The following is a 17159-nucleotide window of genomic DNA, read 5'->3' as shown; positions in this document are numbered from 1 at the left end:
TAATAATAATATTAAATGTTACACCAGGCATTTGGAGTGCCATCCGTTCTCCTGAAATTTCACAAGTACTGCGCAGAATCGGGAATGGCGGCCTCGAGGTTAGGCCTGGTATCGTGCATAATGCAGCCGATTTTAATTTATCGCGTAAAGACTTGGACCTTGCCAAATTTTAAGGTCAGAAATATTAGCTTCAGACACGTTTCGAGCTCACTTTTATTAAAGAAATTTTTATCGTTTTTAAGGTCTGAATTGAGAAAGATAAGAAGCTATTCAGTATAAAAATATGGCATTGGAATATTTTCAAACGCGTAAACACAGTTTCTTAACGCTTCTTCTCGACCGCTCAGTTAAGAAAACGGACAGGTGAGTCAACGGGGTTAATGCCCAGTCAGACCGTTAAGAGTGTACAGGTACAATGTAGAAGAGTTTTTCGACAATCCCTACGAGATCCTAGAATGATGTACAACAATTGCAAACTCGACAAATTTAATATATCACTGAATCGGTTGTGGAATTTAGTAGTTGCGTGTACCAAGTATGTGTAAATAGACGTACATGTAGACTAAAATGTGTTAAATTTGAATAACGACACCCCACCCCATGCCTGAGTTGTGCCATGTGCACATTGAAATACCTCATGGGAAGGTGACACGTGCGTCTTGAGTGTACAAGGTGTATCAGTGATATCAGCTTTTAGGCCATATGCCCTGCAAAAGGGACACACCAGTAGTGTCCTGTACGTTTTACTAGTCTTACATTGCCACCTTGATAAACACTTGTACTTGACCCCACCTTCTTGCCCAGATGTTGTCATCCTCGGTGTATAGGGGAGAGCACGTGCTTTATCATATTCAGTCAAAAGATCCAAGGATCTCCCAAGGGTGGGGATAAAATAATTACCTCCCTTCGTTCCCCAATATAAAACAGTACAAGACAAATTATCAATAAGATTGCCCGTGGTTTCAAGCAATTGGAGTAACTAATAATTAGTGCTAGTACAAAATTATTGCATTTGGTTCCAAAGTAAATTATCAATATCACCATAGTCATTAATTAAAAGAAAATAGGTTTACCATGACATGTAGGGAGCAGGGATGGTACAATGTTTGATTTTGATTTGTCTTGATCGACTTTCACTTTGAGAGGTGACCGAAGGCAAGGAAGGGGGAACCCCGATTCACCATTGTATACAGGCACAGTTGGTGATTTGCGGACTAAGCCTTTAAAGGTACATACGAACCGAGCATCGGTGGAGTGTGGATTCGAATAAACAACTAAAAAACACTTCTTCTAAATTCGAAATGGGAAGGGATAATCTGAAAAGATCACTCGATCAGCCTTAAAAGAGCTTTAGACTGCTCCTTTCTTAAAAACTTTGGTCAAAAATGTAACTACTTTCGTGACCTACTTTTCTGCCCATTGACATACAGCATAGAATGCTAGCAGAAAAATCCCTTCAAACATCATTTTCCGGTAAAATTATACAATGCCTTTAGGCAATTCTCTTAGTTATACTATACTTGAAACTATATGCTGGCATTTGGTTGGCTTTGTATGCATCTTTAAAATCTTGAACATGTGTATTGTCCCTTGAACAATACAACCACTAAAATATCAACCGGTCATATATTTAAGTTTTCTCATTTTAATTTACATCGGAGGGTTATGAAGAAAATGACGATTATATACCATGCAGATTTTTATTGACCTTACTGGATGTCAAACAATCTCATTAAACTTATTTAACAGGCACTTAGTCATACTTTTCCAAAAGTCATCTAAACGCAACCAAAAAGTCCTCGAACTTTCATTGTGACCATGCTTATCGTCTGTCGGCATTAACCTTTGCAAATGACTCGTGCAAATTCTGCCTGTATGGAGGCAAAATCTGCAAAGCTTGCTATTACAAACACGTGTCGGCTATCAGGATCAGATGCAATACTCTGTAATTCCGTCACCTGGAAACAAAAATACTCTTTGGTTGTTATTTCATCTCTAATCTGGGTTGATTTATCAAATGTATTATACCTAGTTTAATTTATTTTGTGACGGTAATTCAATCGGAATTCTTTTCTTCATTTACCACAGAAAATTCAATTATCACATTGCGAACGAGAACAATGCGTTGTTCCAACATAGACGTACCTTAATTCCATTCCCAATGCCAATCGAAAACATGGTAATACCCTGGTCTCTGGCATTCTTTGCCTCTGCTGTAGTTAGCAACATGTTGTTGGATTGTCCATCAGTGACGACAATTCCGATCTTGATGGCCCCAAGGCGAGCACCATTTTTGTCGTTGAACAGATTCTGCCACATATCTCTGATGGCTTCACCAGTATGGGTGCTTCCAGAAATGTACTGTATCTGGTCTATGGCTCGATAAACTTCTGCTTTTGTTGAAGTATCGCTGAAATAGGACTCGATGGTGGATCTGCTGCTGAACTGCATTAGGCCTATCTGAACATGCTGGTTGGTAATTATGAACGAACTCACAAAATTCCGAACGAAGTCCTTCATTTTATTAAAATTGGCACTGCCGACGCTACCTGATGCATCTAATACAAAGGCAACATCAGCCACTAACGTTGCACAACCTACAATATGAGGAAAACTTATTTATTTGTATATTGTGCATGATAATTACCTTAAATGGACGTCAACAAGATTCATAAACTAATACAAATTACGCCTTTTTGACAAAATCATTTCAACGCAAGTAACTCCACAAAGATTGGATAATAAAGCACGTTTATCACCTGTTGGTGTTAAAGACAATACCTTTGCATATGCCCGATGTAAAATCCGCTTGTATGGAGGCAAAATCTGCAAAGCTTGATACTGAGAACACGTGTCGATCATCAGGGTCAGACGCTATACTGTTTAATTCCGTTGTCTGGAAAAAACACTCAAATAGTTTGGCCTACTCATTGCTGCATTTATCCCTTTTTATGTACAGACACAGATGTGTCTGTACATATAGCCATCATCTGCGTCTGTCGTCGCCGTCGCCGTCGCCGTCGCCGTGCACTTCTACCTATAACACGATAAGTGGAAAACTGTTTTTTCTTTTGGCTTGAAACTTACAGAACTGATGAATATTCGTAATACGCAGGTCAAGTTCGAAAATCAGCATGATCGGGTCACTTATAGGGAATTTATGCTGTTTTTTCACTTTTTTCAGCATATATGCAGCACCGATAACACGATAAGTGGAAAATCATTTCACCTTTTGGCTTGAAACTTACAGAACTGATGAATATTCATAATACGCAGGTCAAGTTCGAAAATCAGCATGATCGGGTCACTTATAGGGAATTTATGCTGTTTTTTCACTTTTTTCAGCATATATGCAGCACCGATAACACGATAAGTGGAAAACCATTTTACCTTTTGGCTTGAAACTTACAGAACTGATGAATATTCATAATACGCAGGTCAAGTTCGAAAATCAGCGTGATTGGGTCATTTTTAGTGAATTTAGGCTATTTTTTCTCTTTTTTCAGCATATATGCAGCACCGATAACACCATAAATGGAAAACCATTTTACCTTTTGGCTTGAAACTTACAGAACTGATGAATATTCATAATACGCAGGTCAAGTTCGAAAATCAGCATGATCGGGCCATTTTTAGGGATGTTATGCTGTTTTTCACTTCTTTCAACATATATGCAACGCTAATAACACAATATAAGAAAAACAGATAGGCCAATTGTCATTATACTCACAGGAGTAGTCAAACTAACTAAAACGCAGGTTGAGATCCAAAATCAGCATAATCGGGCCATTCTTTTAGAAGTTATGCTGTTTTTTCACATTTCCTCAGATTCAATTGTTAGGCATATTAACAGTCTCATTATTGAACTAATAAGATACGTAAAAGTGTTTGTTTGACATTTCCTGCATCTTAATAACATTTTTAGTTGATTATGTAAAAATGATGGTAAACTTGTGATTGTGTATTATGTTATAAAGTGTCAAAAATGGAAATAAACAAATATCATTGCAGTTTGTCAGATTCAATCATCTACTATATTCATTATCTCAGAATGGAGGAAATTGGACATTTAACACTGTTCTATTGATATTTTTCCCAACTCATCAATTTTCTTAGTTGATCATATACAAATGGTAGAAAACTTTATTTTGTTCTATGTTAAAAAAGTGTTTAAAAATGGAAGTAAACCCATTGCAGAACAGTGCTGTCTTGTTTCAGCATATATGCAGCACCAATAACACGATAAGTGGAAAACCATTTTAACTTTTCCCTTGAAACTTACAAAACTGATGAATATTCATAATACGCAGGTCAAGTTTGAAAATCAGCATGATCGGGTCATTTTTAGGGAAGTTATGCTGTTTTTCACTTTTTTCACCATATATGCAACACTGATAACATGATAAGTGAAAAATCATTTTACCTTTTGGCTTGAAACTTGCAGAACTGATGAATATTCATATTACGCAGGTCAAGTTTGAAAATCAGCATGATCGGGTCACTTATAGGGAATTTATGCTGTTTTTTCACTTTTTTCAGCATATATGCAGCACCGATAACACGATAAGTGGAAAACCATTTTACCTTTTGGCTTGAAACTTACAGAACTGATGAATATTCATAATACGCAGGTCAAGTTCGAAAATCAGCGTGATTGGGTCATTTTTAGTGAATTTAGGCTATTTTTTCTCTTTTTTCAGCATATATGCAGCACCGATAACACCATAAATGGAAAACCATTTTACCTTTTGGCTTGAAACTTACAGAACTGATGAATATTCATAATACGCAGGTCAAGTTCGAAAATCAGCATGATCGGGCCATTTTTAGGGATGTTATGCTGTTTTTCACTTCTTTCAACATATATGCAACGCTAATAACACAATATAAGAAAAACAGATAGGCCAATTGTCATTATACTCACAGGAGTAGTCAAACTAACTAAAACGCAGGTTGAGATCCAAAATCAGCATAATCGGGCCATTCTTTTAGAAGTTATGCTGTTTTTTCGCATTTCCTCAGATTTAATTGTTAGGCATATTAACAGTCTCATTATTGAACTAATAAGATACGTAAAAGTGTTTGTTTGACATTTCCTGCATCTTAATAACATTGTTAGTTGATTATGTAAAAATGATGGTAAACTTGTGATTGTGTATTATGTTATAAAGTGTCAAAAATGGAAATAAACAAATATCATTGCAGTTTGTCAGATTCAATCATCTACTATATTCATTATCTCAGAATGGAGGAAATTGGACATTTAACACTGTTCTATTGATATTTTTCCCATCTCATCAATTTTCTTAGTTGATCATATACAAATGGTAGAAAACTTTATTTTGTTCTATGTTAAAAAAGTGTTTAAAAATGGAAGTAAACCCATTGCAGAACAGTGCTGTCTTGTTTCAGCATATATGCAGCACCAATAACACGATAAGTGGAAAACCATTTTAACTTTTCCCTTGAAACTTACAAAACTGATGAATATTCATAATACGCAGGTCAAGTTTGAAAATCAGCATGATCGGGTCATTTTTAGGGAAGTTATGCTGTTTTTCACTTTTTTCACCATATATGCAACACTGATAACATGATAAGTGAAAAATCATTTTACCTTTTGGCTTGAAACTTGCAGAACTGATGAATATTCATATTACGCAGGTCAAGTTTGAAAATCAGCATGATCGGGTCACTTATAGGGAATTTATGCTGTTTTTTCACTTTTTTCAGCATATATGCAGCACCGATAACACGATAAGTGGAAAACCATTTTACCTTTTGGCTTGAAACTTACAGAACTGATGAATATTCATAATACGCAGGTCAAGTTCGAAAATCAGCGTGATTGGGTCATTTTTAGTGAATTTAGGCTATTTTTTCTCTTTTTTCAGCATATATGCAGCACCGATAACACCATAAATGGAAAACCATTTTACCTTTTGGCTTGAAACTTACAGAACTGATGAATATTCATAATACGCAGGTCAAGTTCGAAAATCAGCATGATCGGGCCATTTTTAGGGATGTTATGCTGTTTTTCACTTCTTTCAACATATATGCAACGCTAATAACACAATATAAGAAAAACAGATAGGCCAATTGTCATTATACTCACAGGAGTAGTCAAACTAACTAAAACGCAGGTTGAGATCCAAAATCAGCATAATCGGGCCATTCTTTTAGAAGTTATGCTGTTTTTTCACATTTCCTCAGATTCAATTGTTAGGCATATTAACAGTCTCATTATTGAACTAATAAGATACGTAAAAGTGTTTGTTTGACATTTCCTGCATCTTAATAACATTGTTAGTTGATTATGTAAAAATGATGGTAAACTTGTGATTGTGTATTATGTTATAAAGTGTCAAAAATGGAAATAAACAAATATCATTGCAGTTTGTCAGATTCAATCATCTACTATATTCATTATCTCAGAATGGAGGAAATTGGACATTTAACACTGTTCTATTGATATTTTTCCCATCTCATCAATTTTCTTAGTTGATCATATACAAATGGTAGAAAACTTTATTTTGTTCTATGTTAAAAAAGTGTTTAAAAATGGAAGTAAACCCATTGCAGAACAGTGCTGTCTTGTTTCAGCATATATGCAGCACCAATAACACGATAAGTGGAAAACCATTTTAACTTTTCCCTTGAAACTTACAAAACTGATGAATATTCATAATACGCAGGTCAAGTTTGAAAATCAGCATGATCGGGTCATTTTTAGGGAAGTTATGCTGTTTTTCACTTTTTTCACCATATATGCAACACTGATAACATGATAAGTGAAAAATCATTTTACCTTTTGGCTTGAAACTTGCAGAACTGATGAATATTCATATTACGCAGGTCAAGTTTGAAAATCAGCATGATCGGGTCACTTATAGGGAATTTATGCTGTTTTTTCACTTTTTTCAGCATATATGCAGCACCGATAACACGATAAGTGGAAAACCATTTTACCTTTTGGCTTGAAACTTACAGAACTGATGAATATTCATAATACGCAGGTCAAGTTTGAAAATCAGCGTGATTGGGTCATTTTTAGTGAATTTAGGCTATTTTTTCTCTTTTTTCAGCATATATGCAGCACCGATAACACCATAAATGGAAAACCATTTTACCTTTTGGCTTGAAACTTACAAAACTGAGGAATATTCAAAATACGCAGGTCAAGTTTGAAAATCAGCATGATCGGGCCATTTTTAGGGATGTTATGCTGTTTTTCACTTCTTTCAACATATATGCAACGCTAATAACACAATATAAGAAAAACAGATAGGCCAATTGTCATTATACTCACAGGAGTAGTCAAACTAACTAAAACGCAGGTTGAGATCCAAAATCAGCATAATCGGGCCATTCTTTTAGAAGTTATGCTGTTTTTTCACATTTCCTCAGATTCAATTGTTAGGCATATTAACAGTCTCATTATTGAACTAATAAGATACGTAAAGGTGTTTGTTTGACATTTCCTGCATCTTAATAACATTGTTAGTTGATTATGTAAAAATGATGGTAAACTTGTGATTGTGTATTATGTTATAAAGTGTCAAAAATGGAAATAAACAAATATCATTGCAGTTTGTCAGATTCAATCATCTACTATATTCATTATCTCAGAATGGAGGAAATTGGACATTTAACACTGTTCTATTGATATTTTTCCCATCTCATCAATTTTCTTAGTTGATCATATACAAATGGTAGAAAACTTTATTTTGTTCTATGTTAAAAAAGTGTTTTAAAAATGGAAGTCAACCCATTGCAGAACAGTGCTGTCTTGTTTCAGCATATATGCAGCACCGATAACACGATAAGTGGAAAACCATTTTAACTTTTCCCTTGAAACTTACAAAACTGATGAATATTCATAATACGCAGGTCAAGTTTGAAAATCAGCATGATCGGGTCATTTTTAGGGAAGTTATGCTGTTTTTCACTTTTTTCACCATATATGCAACACTGATAACATGATAAGTGAAAAATCATTTTACCTTTTGGCTTGAAACTTGCAGAACTAATGAATATTCATATTACGCAGGTCAAGTTTGAAAATCAGTATGATTGGGTCATTTTTAGGGAAGTTATGCTGTTTTTCACTTTTTTCAGCATATATGCAACACTGATAACATGATAAGTGGAAAACCATTTTACCTTTTGGTTTGAAACTTGCAGAACTAATGAATATTCATAATACGCAGGTCAAGTTTGAAAATCAGCATCATCGGGTCATTTTTAGGGAAGTAATGCTGTTTTTTCACTTTTTTCAGCATGTATGCAACACCTTTGTGCTATATGATGGTACTGTATGGATGACAGTCTATTAAATTGTCCCTTGGGTGATCACTAATTAAATTAAGGTCTATAAAGTCACTTGCCTACTCATTAATTTTCAATTGGCCATTAAATGAGATTACATAAAACACTCCTTGAGATTTCCCTGTAAAGTCCCATAGGTTTAGCTCTCTTAACTGTGTCACAAAATTAGGATTTGGTGATAATTGTGCAGATAAATGGTGTTTAACATTGCAAATAAATTTACAACAAAAAGAATGTGTTATGCCAACATGCTATAGATGAATAACAGTGCTTTATTTTTCTCAAACTTGGTGGGGTTATTAATATCAAGTTAATGCAGCTAGATTAAAAGTTTGAATAGCAGCTTTATTGGAATTTTTTACGTTTTATTTAAATTTTTTTAAAATTATTTTTCAAACACAAGCATCTCCAAGATGTGATTTTATACTCCCATCCACCAGAAGTGCTGTGCATTTTTATGTACAGACACAGATGTGTCTGTACATATAGCCATCATCTGCGTCTGTCGTCGCCGTCGTCGCCGTCGTCGCCGTCGCCGTGCACTTTTACCGATAACACGATAAGTGGAAAACCATTTTACCTTTTGACTTGAAACTTGCAGAACTGATGAATATTCATAATACGCAGGTCAAGTTCGAAAATCAGCATGATCGGGTCACTTTTAGGGAATTTATGCAGTTTTTTCACTTTTTTCAGCATATATGCAGCACCGATAACACGATAAGTGGAAAACCATTTTACCTTTTGACTTGAAACTTACAGAACTGATGAATATTCATAATACGCAGGTCAAGTTCGAAAATCAGCATGATCGGGTCACTTTTAGGGAATTTATGCTGTTTTTTCACTTTTTTCAGCATATATGCAGCACCGATAACACGATAAGTGGAAAACCATTTTACCTTTTGACTTGAAACTTACAGAACTGATGAATATTCATAATACGTAGGTCAAGTTAGAAAATCAGCATGATTGGGCTATTTTGAGGGAATTTATGTTGTTTTTTCACTATTTTCAATATAAATGCAACACTGATAACACAATATAAGAAAAACGGATTGGCCAATTGTAATTATACTCACAGAAGTGGTCAATCTTACTAAAACGCAGGTTGAGTTCGAAAATCAGCATAATCGGGCCATTATTTTAGAAGTTATACTGTTTTTTTCACATTTCCTCAGATTCAATTCTTAAGCATGTTAACAGTCTCATTATTTAACTAATAAGATGCCTAAAAGTGTTTGTTTGATATTTCCTGCATCTTTACAACATTGTTAGTTGATTATGTAAAAAACATGGTAAACTTGTCATCATGTATTGTGTAATAAAGTGTCAAAAATGGAAATAAACTGATATCATTGCAGTTTGTCAGATTCAATCATCCACTATGTTCAGAATCTCAGAATGGAGGAAATTGGACATTTAACACTGTTCTATTGATACTTTTCCCATCTCATCAATTTTTTTAGTTGGTCATATAAAAATGGCAGTAAAATGTTTATTTTGTTTTATGTTAAAAAAGTGTTAAAAATGGAAATAAACCCATTTCAGAACAGTGCTGTCTTGTTTACATTTTGGCATTTTCAAGGCATGACTTTGAAGTTCCATGGGCCTGAAGACCTTTGCTAGTCACATTTTCTGAATATCTGTGATACAAATATTTTATAATTAAAAATTGATGGTCATTAAGCTGTTAAACATTATGTAATATTGCATCAAAATTTGAAGAAACCCCTATTTTGGGCACTGCTTCCATGATGACCATTTAAGGAAAATCATGTCACTTACTGTTCTCAAACTTACAGGAAAGAAACATGGGACTAAAATACAGCTTCAGTAGGCAATGCAGTCTGTTTGGTTTTTTTTTTTTTTTTTTTTTTTTTTTTTTTTTTTTTTTTTTTGGCAGTTAAACAGTTTTTTGTGAAAATTTAATTTTTCACATATTGGCATTTTCAAGGTGTGACTTTAAAGTTCCATGATCTTGAAGACTTTTGCTTGTCACATTTTCTGAATGTCCATGTTACTAATATTTTATTAATAACATTTGATTGTCATTATGCTGTTAAACATTATTTAATGTTGTATCAAAATTTGAAGAAACCCCTATTTTGGGCACTGCTCCTATGATGACCATTTAAGGGAAATCATGTTACTTACTGTTCTCAAACTCATAGGAAAGAAACATGGGACTAAAATACAGCTTCAATAGGCAACGCAGTCTGTTTGGTAAATTTTTCTGGCAATTTAACAGTTTTTTGTGAAAATTTAATTTTTCACTTATTTGCATCTTTATTTTCTGTTCTTTGTCTGTACATTTGACAGCTTTGCTGCCTTGTTGTAATATCTGGTTAGTAGATTAACGGCTGTATTCGGTATTTCTTTAACTCTGTTCACTATTTGTTTTCATTTTTATTTTGTTTTGTTAAGTTTAGGCAATTTAAGTCTTAATTCATGCAAATAACTATTTTTGACCAGATAATTTTAATGACACATGCAGGGCCAGAACAAACGAGGTTTGACACAACAAGACAATACCTTGATATTTACTCCCACTCCAATAGCAAACATGTTGATACCCCTATCTCTAGCATTCTTGGCCTCGTTTGTGGTAAGAGACATGTCGTTGGATTGCCCATCAGTGATAACAATGCCGATCTTGATGGCCCCAAGGCGCGCGCCATTTTTGGCACTAAACAGATTCTGCCACATATCTCTGATGGCTTCACCAGTATGGGTGGTTCCAGAAGTGTATTGTATCTGGTCTATGGCTCGATAAACTTCTGCTTTTGAAGACGCATTGCTGAAATAGGACTCGATGGTGGATCTGGTGCTGTATTGAATTAAGGCTATCTGAACATGCTGGTTGCCGATATTAAACGAACTGACAAAATTCCGAACGAAATCCTTCATTTTATTAAAATTGGCACTGCCGACGCTTCCTGAAGCATCTAATATAAAGGCAACATCAGCCACCAACGTTGAACAACCTGAAAAGAACCAAAATATTATCAAAACTTAGAAAATTAAAACTCAAGAAACGGTTTCTAGATGGTCAATCCGTGATCGGCTATGGAATGATATTATATTTATGACTAAGGAGAAAAATTTTTAAACTGAAATTCCAAGACTCTATTTTTATTTCTCAATATTATTATTTTTCTTATGCCTTTTTGGTATGCATTTAATAATTTTGAAGCATTTGAGAAATTATATCTTTGTTGAAATATTATCCATCTATTCAAAACCTACCGCAAAATCCACAGAAGAATTTGCAGTAATCTGCGCTCCACTTTAGAAACTGGATGCAGATATCATTTGTGTATCTAGAGCAATCTGTCTTGTCCATACAGGATTCCACTGGACGAGCAGTTGTCGTAGACGTCGTTGAAGATGTTGTTGTTGTCGTAATCACTGTTGTAGTAGTAGATGGTTTTGGGGTCGTAGTATGTCTAGTACAGTTGCCATAAAGCTGTCGTGAATGAAAACAGACGAATGAAGTATAGATGTTTAGGACTCAGTACCTAAATTACCTAAAGTAAGTATCATTTCTATTATATCTCTAGTTTTCTTCCTTCATATTGTGTTTCTTTATTAACATTGTTCTCATCGAAGTATTATTAACTTAAGAAAAACGCTTAAATATCTTAAATATGTGGTGTGTACTGTTTCCTCCATTAGAAATGATAATAGTTCCATTGCATCTGTACATTATAATACTTAGAAATATTCACAGTATTTCATAACCTAACCTTCAGCAGTATTTCTCTACCTTATGGAATACTATGTTTAACATATTACGTGTGCTATTTCGATCCTCAGTCAACAACAGATCTACAGTTTCATTTGATATGTCAATATTAATACTTACATTGAAAAAAAATATGAACTGTTGTGAGGAAATCTACCGGTAGATGACATCTAAACGAAAATGTAAGCAGGATGCCGACAAAGTTGGGACCTAAACGTTTATTTTTTTCAGTATTACGAATGTATTGATATTAATCATGTAATGAATTCAGTGAAAACTGGAAGCATAGGCATACCTTTAGCAGGTGTTCGTTCACTGCCTTCTGATACCCAATATCCACTAACAATTGTATATCCACGCCGGTGGTCTGTCGTCTGCCAACAACCACATTAGATGAAGCAGGGGGGAACCCGAAATTTTCATATCCTTTACACTCTGCCCTCAATCTGTCCATCGCCAGCGCATTGCGGGCTAGCAGATCAGATAGTTCTAGACGCAGTTGAGAGTCATCACCAGACGCTGCATGGAGCAGTGAAAGGACCGAAACTAAGGCGGCTATAAAGCACGTACGAATGTATGAAGTCATCATACTTTAAAGGTACTTACCAAAATGATATGATGTCGTGTCCGACATAAAGACCAAAAAGATATCTCATGAGGTCATATGACGTAACGTGTTGTGGTCCAATAGTTCTCGAGTAATGTGGCAACCTATTTGTATAACGCCGAGGAAAAGAAATTAATTATACAATTATAAGCAATTAAAGTTTGGATCCACGTGAGATAAGAAATTAGTATACAAGCGATGAGAATTGATACCTTGGGGGAGTGAATAGGAGAGAGAGGAAGAGAGAGTAGAGGAGGGGACTAGGAGAGACGGAGCAGAGGGCAGACGTGATTTCGGAGAGTTAGGAGTTGAAGACTTCACTTACAATATGTAGCTACAGTTATGTGGACTTTTTTTATTTTTTGCACCTTATGTAAATCTGACATGAACCGTGGAATCTTTAAATTGCGTTATCCGTTCAGTTAGTCAAAAACGTAATGCCCTAATTCGAGCCCACGCTTGAATTAAGCGTACTAAAGTTATATTAGTTTAGGACATTCATTCCATATGTATGAAAAGGTTCATTTCAATGAAATTATTCAAGGAGTAAGCTGCAGATCTTCCGTTTCGCTAGCTAATCCTGATGTGCATAACGTCACATTAGCAGTAGCGTCATTGGCCGCGTTTTCAGCAGTTAACTACACGGACTGTGTTCACCCTTCTCGGTATATGTCCCATAATAAATACGCATTTAACCATAAAAATAGGCTTTTTTACCAAAAGGAAATACGGATAAATGCCCCAAATTTGAGTCTGTTTTGATCCAAGATAAATCAGTGACAGTCCAATTACAAGACATATATTGTGTCCGTTTTATAACAAGAAAGACAGTACCTAGGGACTGTCTAGACAATAGGGACTGTCTAGTGAAGGCAAACGGGTAAAGCGGGGGAAATGTCTCTCTCTTGCTCTCTACCAGAATCCATTACTAGAGGAACCTTTCAATGCCAGCGGCCAAATTTCGAACACCATATTTGTGTTTGTCCTTTACTTATACTTTTACTTCGGTTAATAAGGAGTCATAAAGGGTCCCTCGGCTGATTTTCCGACGAGAAAATGTACTATTAGAAGAGATTAAAAAAGGGCTTCATATAGACATCTCCCCATCCTTAGCTTGAAATATTTCCCAGGTGGCCGGCTATACTGTCTCTCCTACCTTTCCCCTCCCCCCAAAATAAATAAATTAGCAAATAAATAAAAGAAAAGAAGATTACTTCGAAAGAAAAGAGTCAAACTCAAAACCGTCCCCATCTTTATGCCCTGGATATTCCGGCAACAATGCCCTTGTCTACCGCTTCGATCGGCATATGTTTATTTTTATGCATGTCATCATTTACTTAGCAGACCCCTTCCTTTTGCAAAATCCTGGATATGTCAGTACAAATGTGAACGCGCACTCCTTTGCAATCAAGGACACCCTTAGACCACCATCGTCGTCATTAGCGTATGACAACGTTGATACCCTCTGCACGATCACTTACGGAAAGCCGACATGATAGGAGTTTTAACTTAAAAGTCTCGTTGGTGTACATGTTTACTTGACGTATCCAATGACTGGCCTATCCTAGTGGACCTGCCCACCTACCACAGTGGGAGTTAGAATGAAAGGGATTGTAGCTCGGCATAATGGTTCGTGTGCAAGAGAAAACGTGAGTTCATTCGCAAACTTAAAGGTCTGGTTCAGCTTTCTTGATATTAATCTAACATTTCGTTTTTATTATATCTTAATCTGGTGTGACATTAACTGAAAAAGCAACCTTTTTTATCATCTCTTCCTTTCTGCCAATAGAGGCGTACACCAAGTACGTCGACTTCGTGATCAAAAAGACAGAGCGTGGGGGCAATTATCTTTCTCCATTATGAATACTTCAATATAAAAGTTAGGATTTACAAAGTTTTGTGGGGGAGTCAAAATTTCTTCGGGGAGTCACATTTTCATTATGAAAATTTGGCCAGGGAGTCACATTTTGGGGGAGTCAAATTTTCATGGTACACTGGTAAGCAGGTGGCGACCTCGCCATTTTTGAGAACCAAGGCGACAACGATTTCATCGTGTCCATCGAAAATAAGGCCGTGAACAATATTTGGATAGGGATCAACCAGGCCTAACCAACTACCAGACTCGGCACCTAAGGATCCTGAATTAACCGATATATCGGACCACACTACCCGTTTTCAAGGTGTGTGTCAGATCGCATTTCGGAGTTTCATACTCCAGAACAAATTTTGTAGGACGACTGCGGGCTCATCCACGCTCGGCTGAACAACCTTAAACTGTACTCTTACTTTAGAGTACTCTATTTCATTGTCTTTATGGGGGTATATGGGGACTTTACGACATTCGGTTTGAATGTTTTAACCACTTTTGATAGGGCTTTTTTGCATTGTATTAGATTAATGTGGCAGTCTAAGGTTCATCTAGGTGGCTTTCATATTTATGCACCCGGTTTTAAAATCATATAGCGATTAAATACGACAATCGTTTACTATCCAATCAAGGTGACAGCCGAGCGTGGGCTCATCCTGTCGGTGTTCTGACTGATACTCCGAAATGCGATCTGACACACACCTTGAAAACGGGTAGTGTGGGCCGATATACCGGTTAATTCAGGATGCTTAGGTGCCGAGTCTGGTAGTTGGTTAGGCCTGTCAACGGCATAAGGAAATTAATTCCCTTCTTTCTGCCCCTGAAACCCTGAAATATGGTGTTCCGCAGGGATCGGTGTTAGGCCCACTACTTTTTTTCACTCTATATGGTGCCTCTTGAGGAGATCATTTCTAAGCACAATCTTCAGACCACAATTTTTGCTGATGATACTCAGATTTATGTAACTTGTGATAGTCGGTGTGATTATTCTGTAGTGTCAGACATAGAGAAATGTATTGATGAGATCCGGGTGTGGATGCTTTCAAATAAGCTGGCTCTAAATGACACTAAAACGGAAATAATCTGGTTTTCATCTAAATTTAAAGATAGAAAGGACTGTGCTACTAACACTAATGTTCGCATTGGCAATGTGTCTGTGAAAGCATCTGTCAGTGCTAGAAATTTAGGTGTGTTTTTTGATTCAGCTGGGATCTTTGACAAGCATATAGACAATGTTTGTAAGTCGGCATCTTTTTCACTGTGGAGAATAGGGAAGATTCGGAATTTACTAAATATAGAAACAACTACAAAATTAGTTCATGCTTTTATTACATCAAAATTAGATTATTGCAACAGTATTCTTTTTGGGGTGAGTGACAGCAAATTGAAAAAAATCCAATTGATTCAAAATTCAGCGGCCAGATTAGTTAAAAAGATAAGGAACCAGAGCTTGGATCATATCACTCCAGTGTTAAAGGAATTGCATTGGCTGCCAATCAAACAAAGAATTTTATTCAAAGTGTTGTGCATAATTTTTAGAGCTTTTAAAGAAAACACACCTGGTTATATTGCACATCTTATTCAGTCATCTGAACCACGCAGGTTAACAAGAAACTCTTTTGAAAACAATTTTATACTCAATCACTGTGAAATAGACAGAAAATGCAGCAAATTCTATGGAGACCGGGCTTTTACTGTTTATGCTCCAAAATTGTGGAACAAATTGCCTTTTATTATCAGAGCTGAAAGTGACTATAATACTTTTAAAGCCTGTCTTAAAACTCATCTTTTTAAAGAATTTTATGGCTAGTGTTCCTTTAAACCTTTTAGTTGTTTATCATTTATTAAGAGTGAGCTTGGGTTAATTTTAGTAGTATTTTAAAGTTATATCAATAAATTTTCTCTGCTTTCTTTAATTAATTAATTTTATCAGTAAATGTTAAAGTATTTTAGTATTGTTATTTTTAGACTTTTTAATTATTTGTAAAGTGCATTGAAATGTAAAAAATGGAATGCGCTATATAAGAAATAAATATTATTATTATTATTATTATTATTATAAGGGCTGAGGGTACTTGGATGATTGTCAAAGGCAACCCAGTTGCTTTCACAGATAGGCTACTTTGATAAAATTGGGTTCTAGTATAGAAAACATGCATCTCGTCTACAATATTTCCCTGGTTTCTTCGAATATCAACGATTGATGTAGCTTATACGATTGCCAGTTATAGAGAGGAATTTACTGACAGAAATAAAAGAGCTTGGTACAGGAACATTTATGCTTTCATTGAAAGTGCACCTGTCTTCTGGTATAATGCATCCCCCCTTTATGCTGCAAGAACAACATTTTCAAACTTCATTGCCATTAAAGGTGAATACTAGTACATTATTTTATTTTATTTCTACTTCAGGTTGGGGTGGTTCTGAACCAAATGACCTAGGCAACAACGAAGACTGCGCAGAGATCCAACAAAGTGGAGCTGGAATGATAGGGATTGTAGCTCGGCACAATGGTTCGTTTGCGAGAGAAAACGTGAGTTCATTCGCAAACTTAAAGGTCTGGTTTCGCTTTCTTGATTTTAATCTAACATTTCGTTTTTATTATA

General features: G+C 35.6%; 2 protein-coding genes across 8 annotated transcripts in view; both read right to left on the bottom strand.

Annotated features, from left to right (window-relative positions):
* Positions 1-17159, bottom strand: part of LOC106176982 (uncharacterized) — a 46747-nt gene that overhangs the window by 11689 nt on the left and 17899 nt on the right. The window lies entirely within an intron of this gene.
* On the bottom strand, positions 1682-12695 carry LOC106176981 (matrilin-1). Its single transcript, XM_087011143.1, has 6 exons — positions 12375-12695; positions 11581-11800; positions 10867-11318; positions 2782-2896; positions 2146-2597; positions 1682-1958 (listed from the first exon to the last, which is right to left on the bottom strand). The coding sequence occupies exons 1-6, from the start codon at positions 12666-12668 to the stop codon at positions 1839-1841; spliced, it is 1653 nt and encodes a 550-aa protein (XP_086867269.1). The 5' UTR covers positions 12669-12695; the 3' UTR covers positions 1682-1838.

The sequence above is a fragment of the Lingula anatina genome, chromosome 4 (genome assembly GCF_051362555.1).
Source record: "Lingula anatina isolate TDL-2025a chromosome 4, LinAna3.0, whole genome shotgun sequence".
NCBI lineage: Eukaryota > Metazoa > Brachiopoda > Lingulata > Lingulida > Lingulidae > Lingula > Lingula anatina.
Note: the sequence above shows the minus strand (reverse complement) of the source record. Positions and strands in the feature narration are given on the sequence as shown.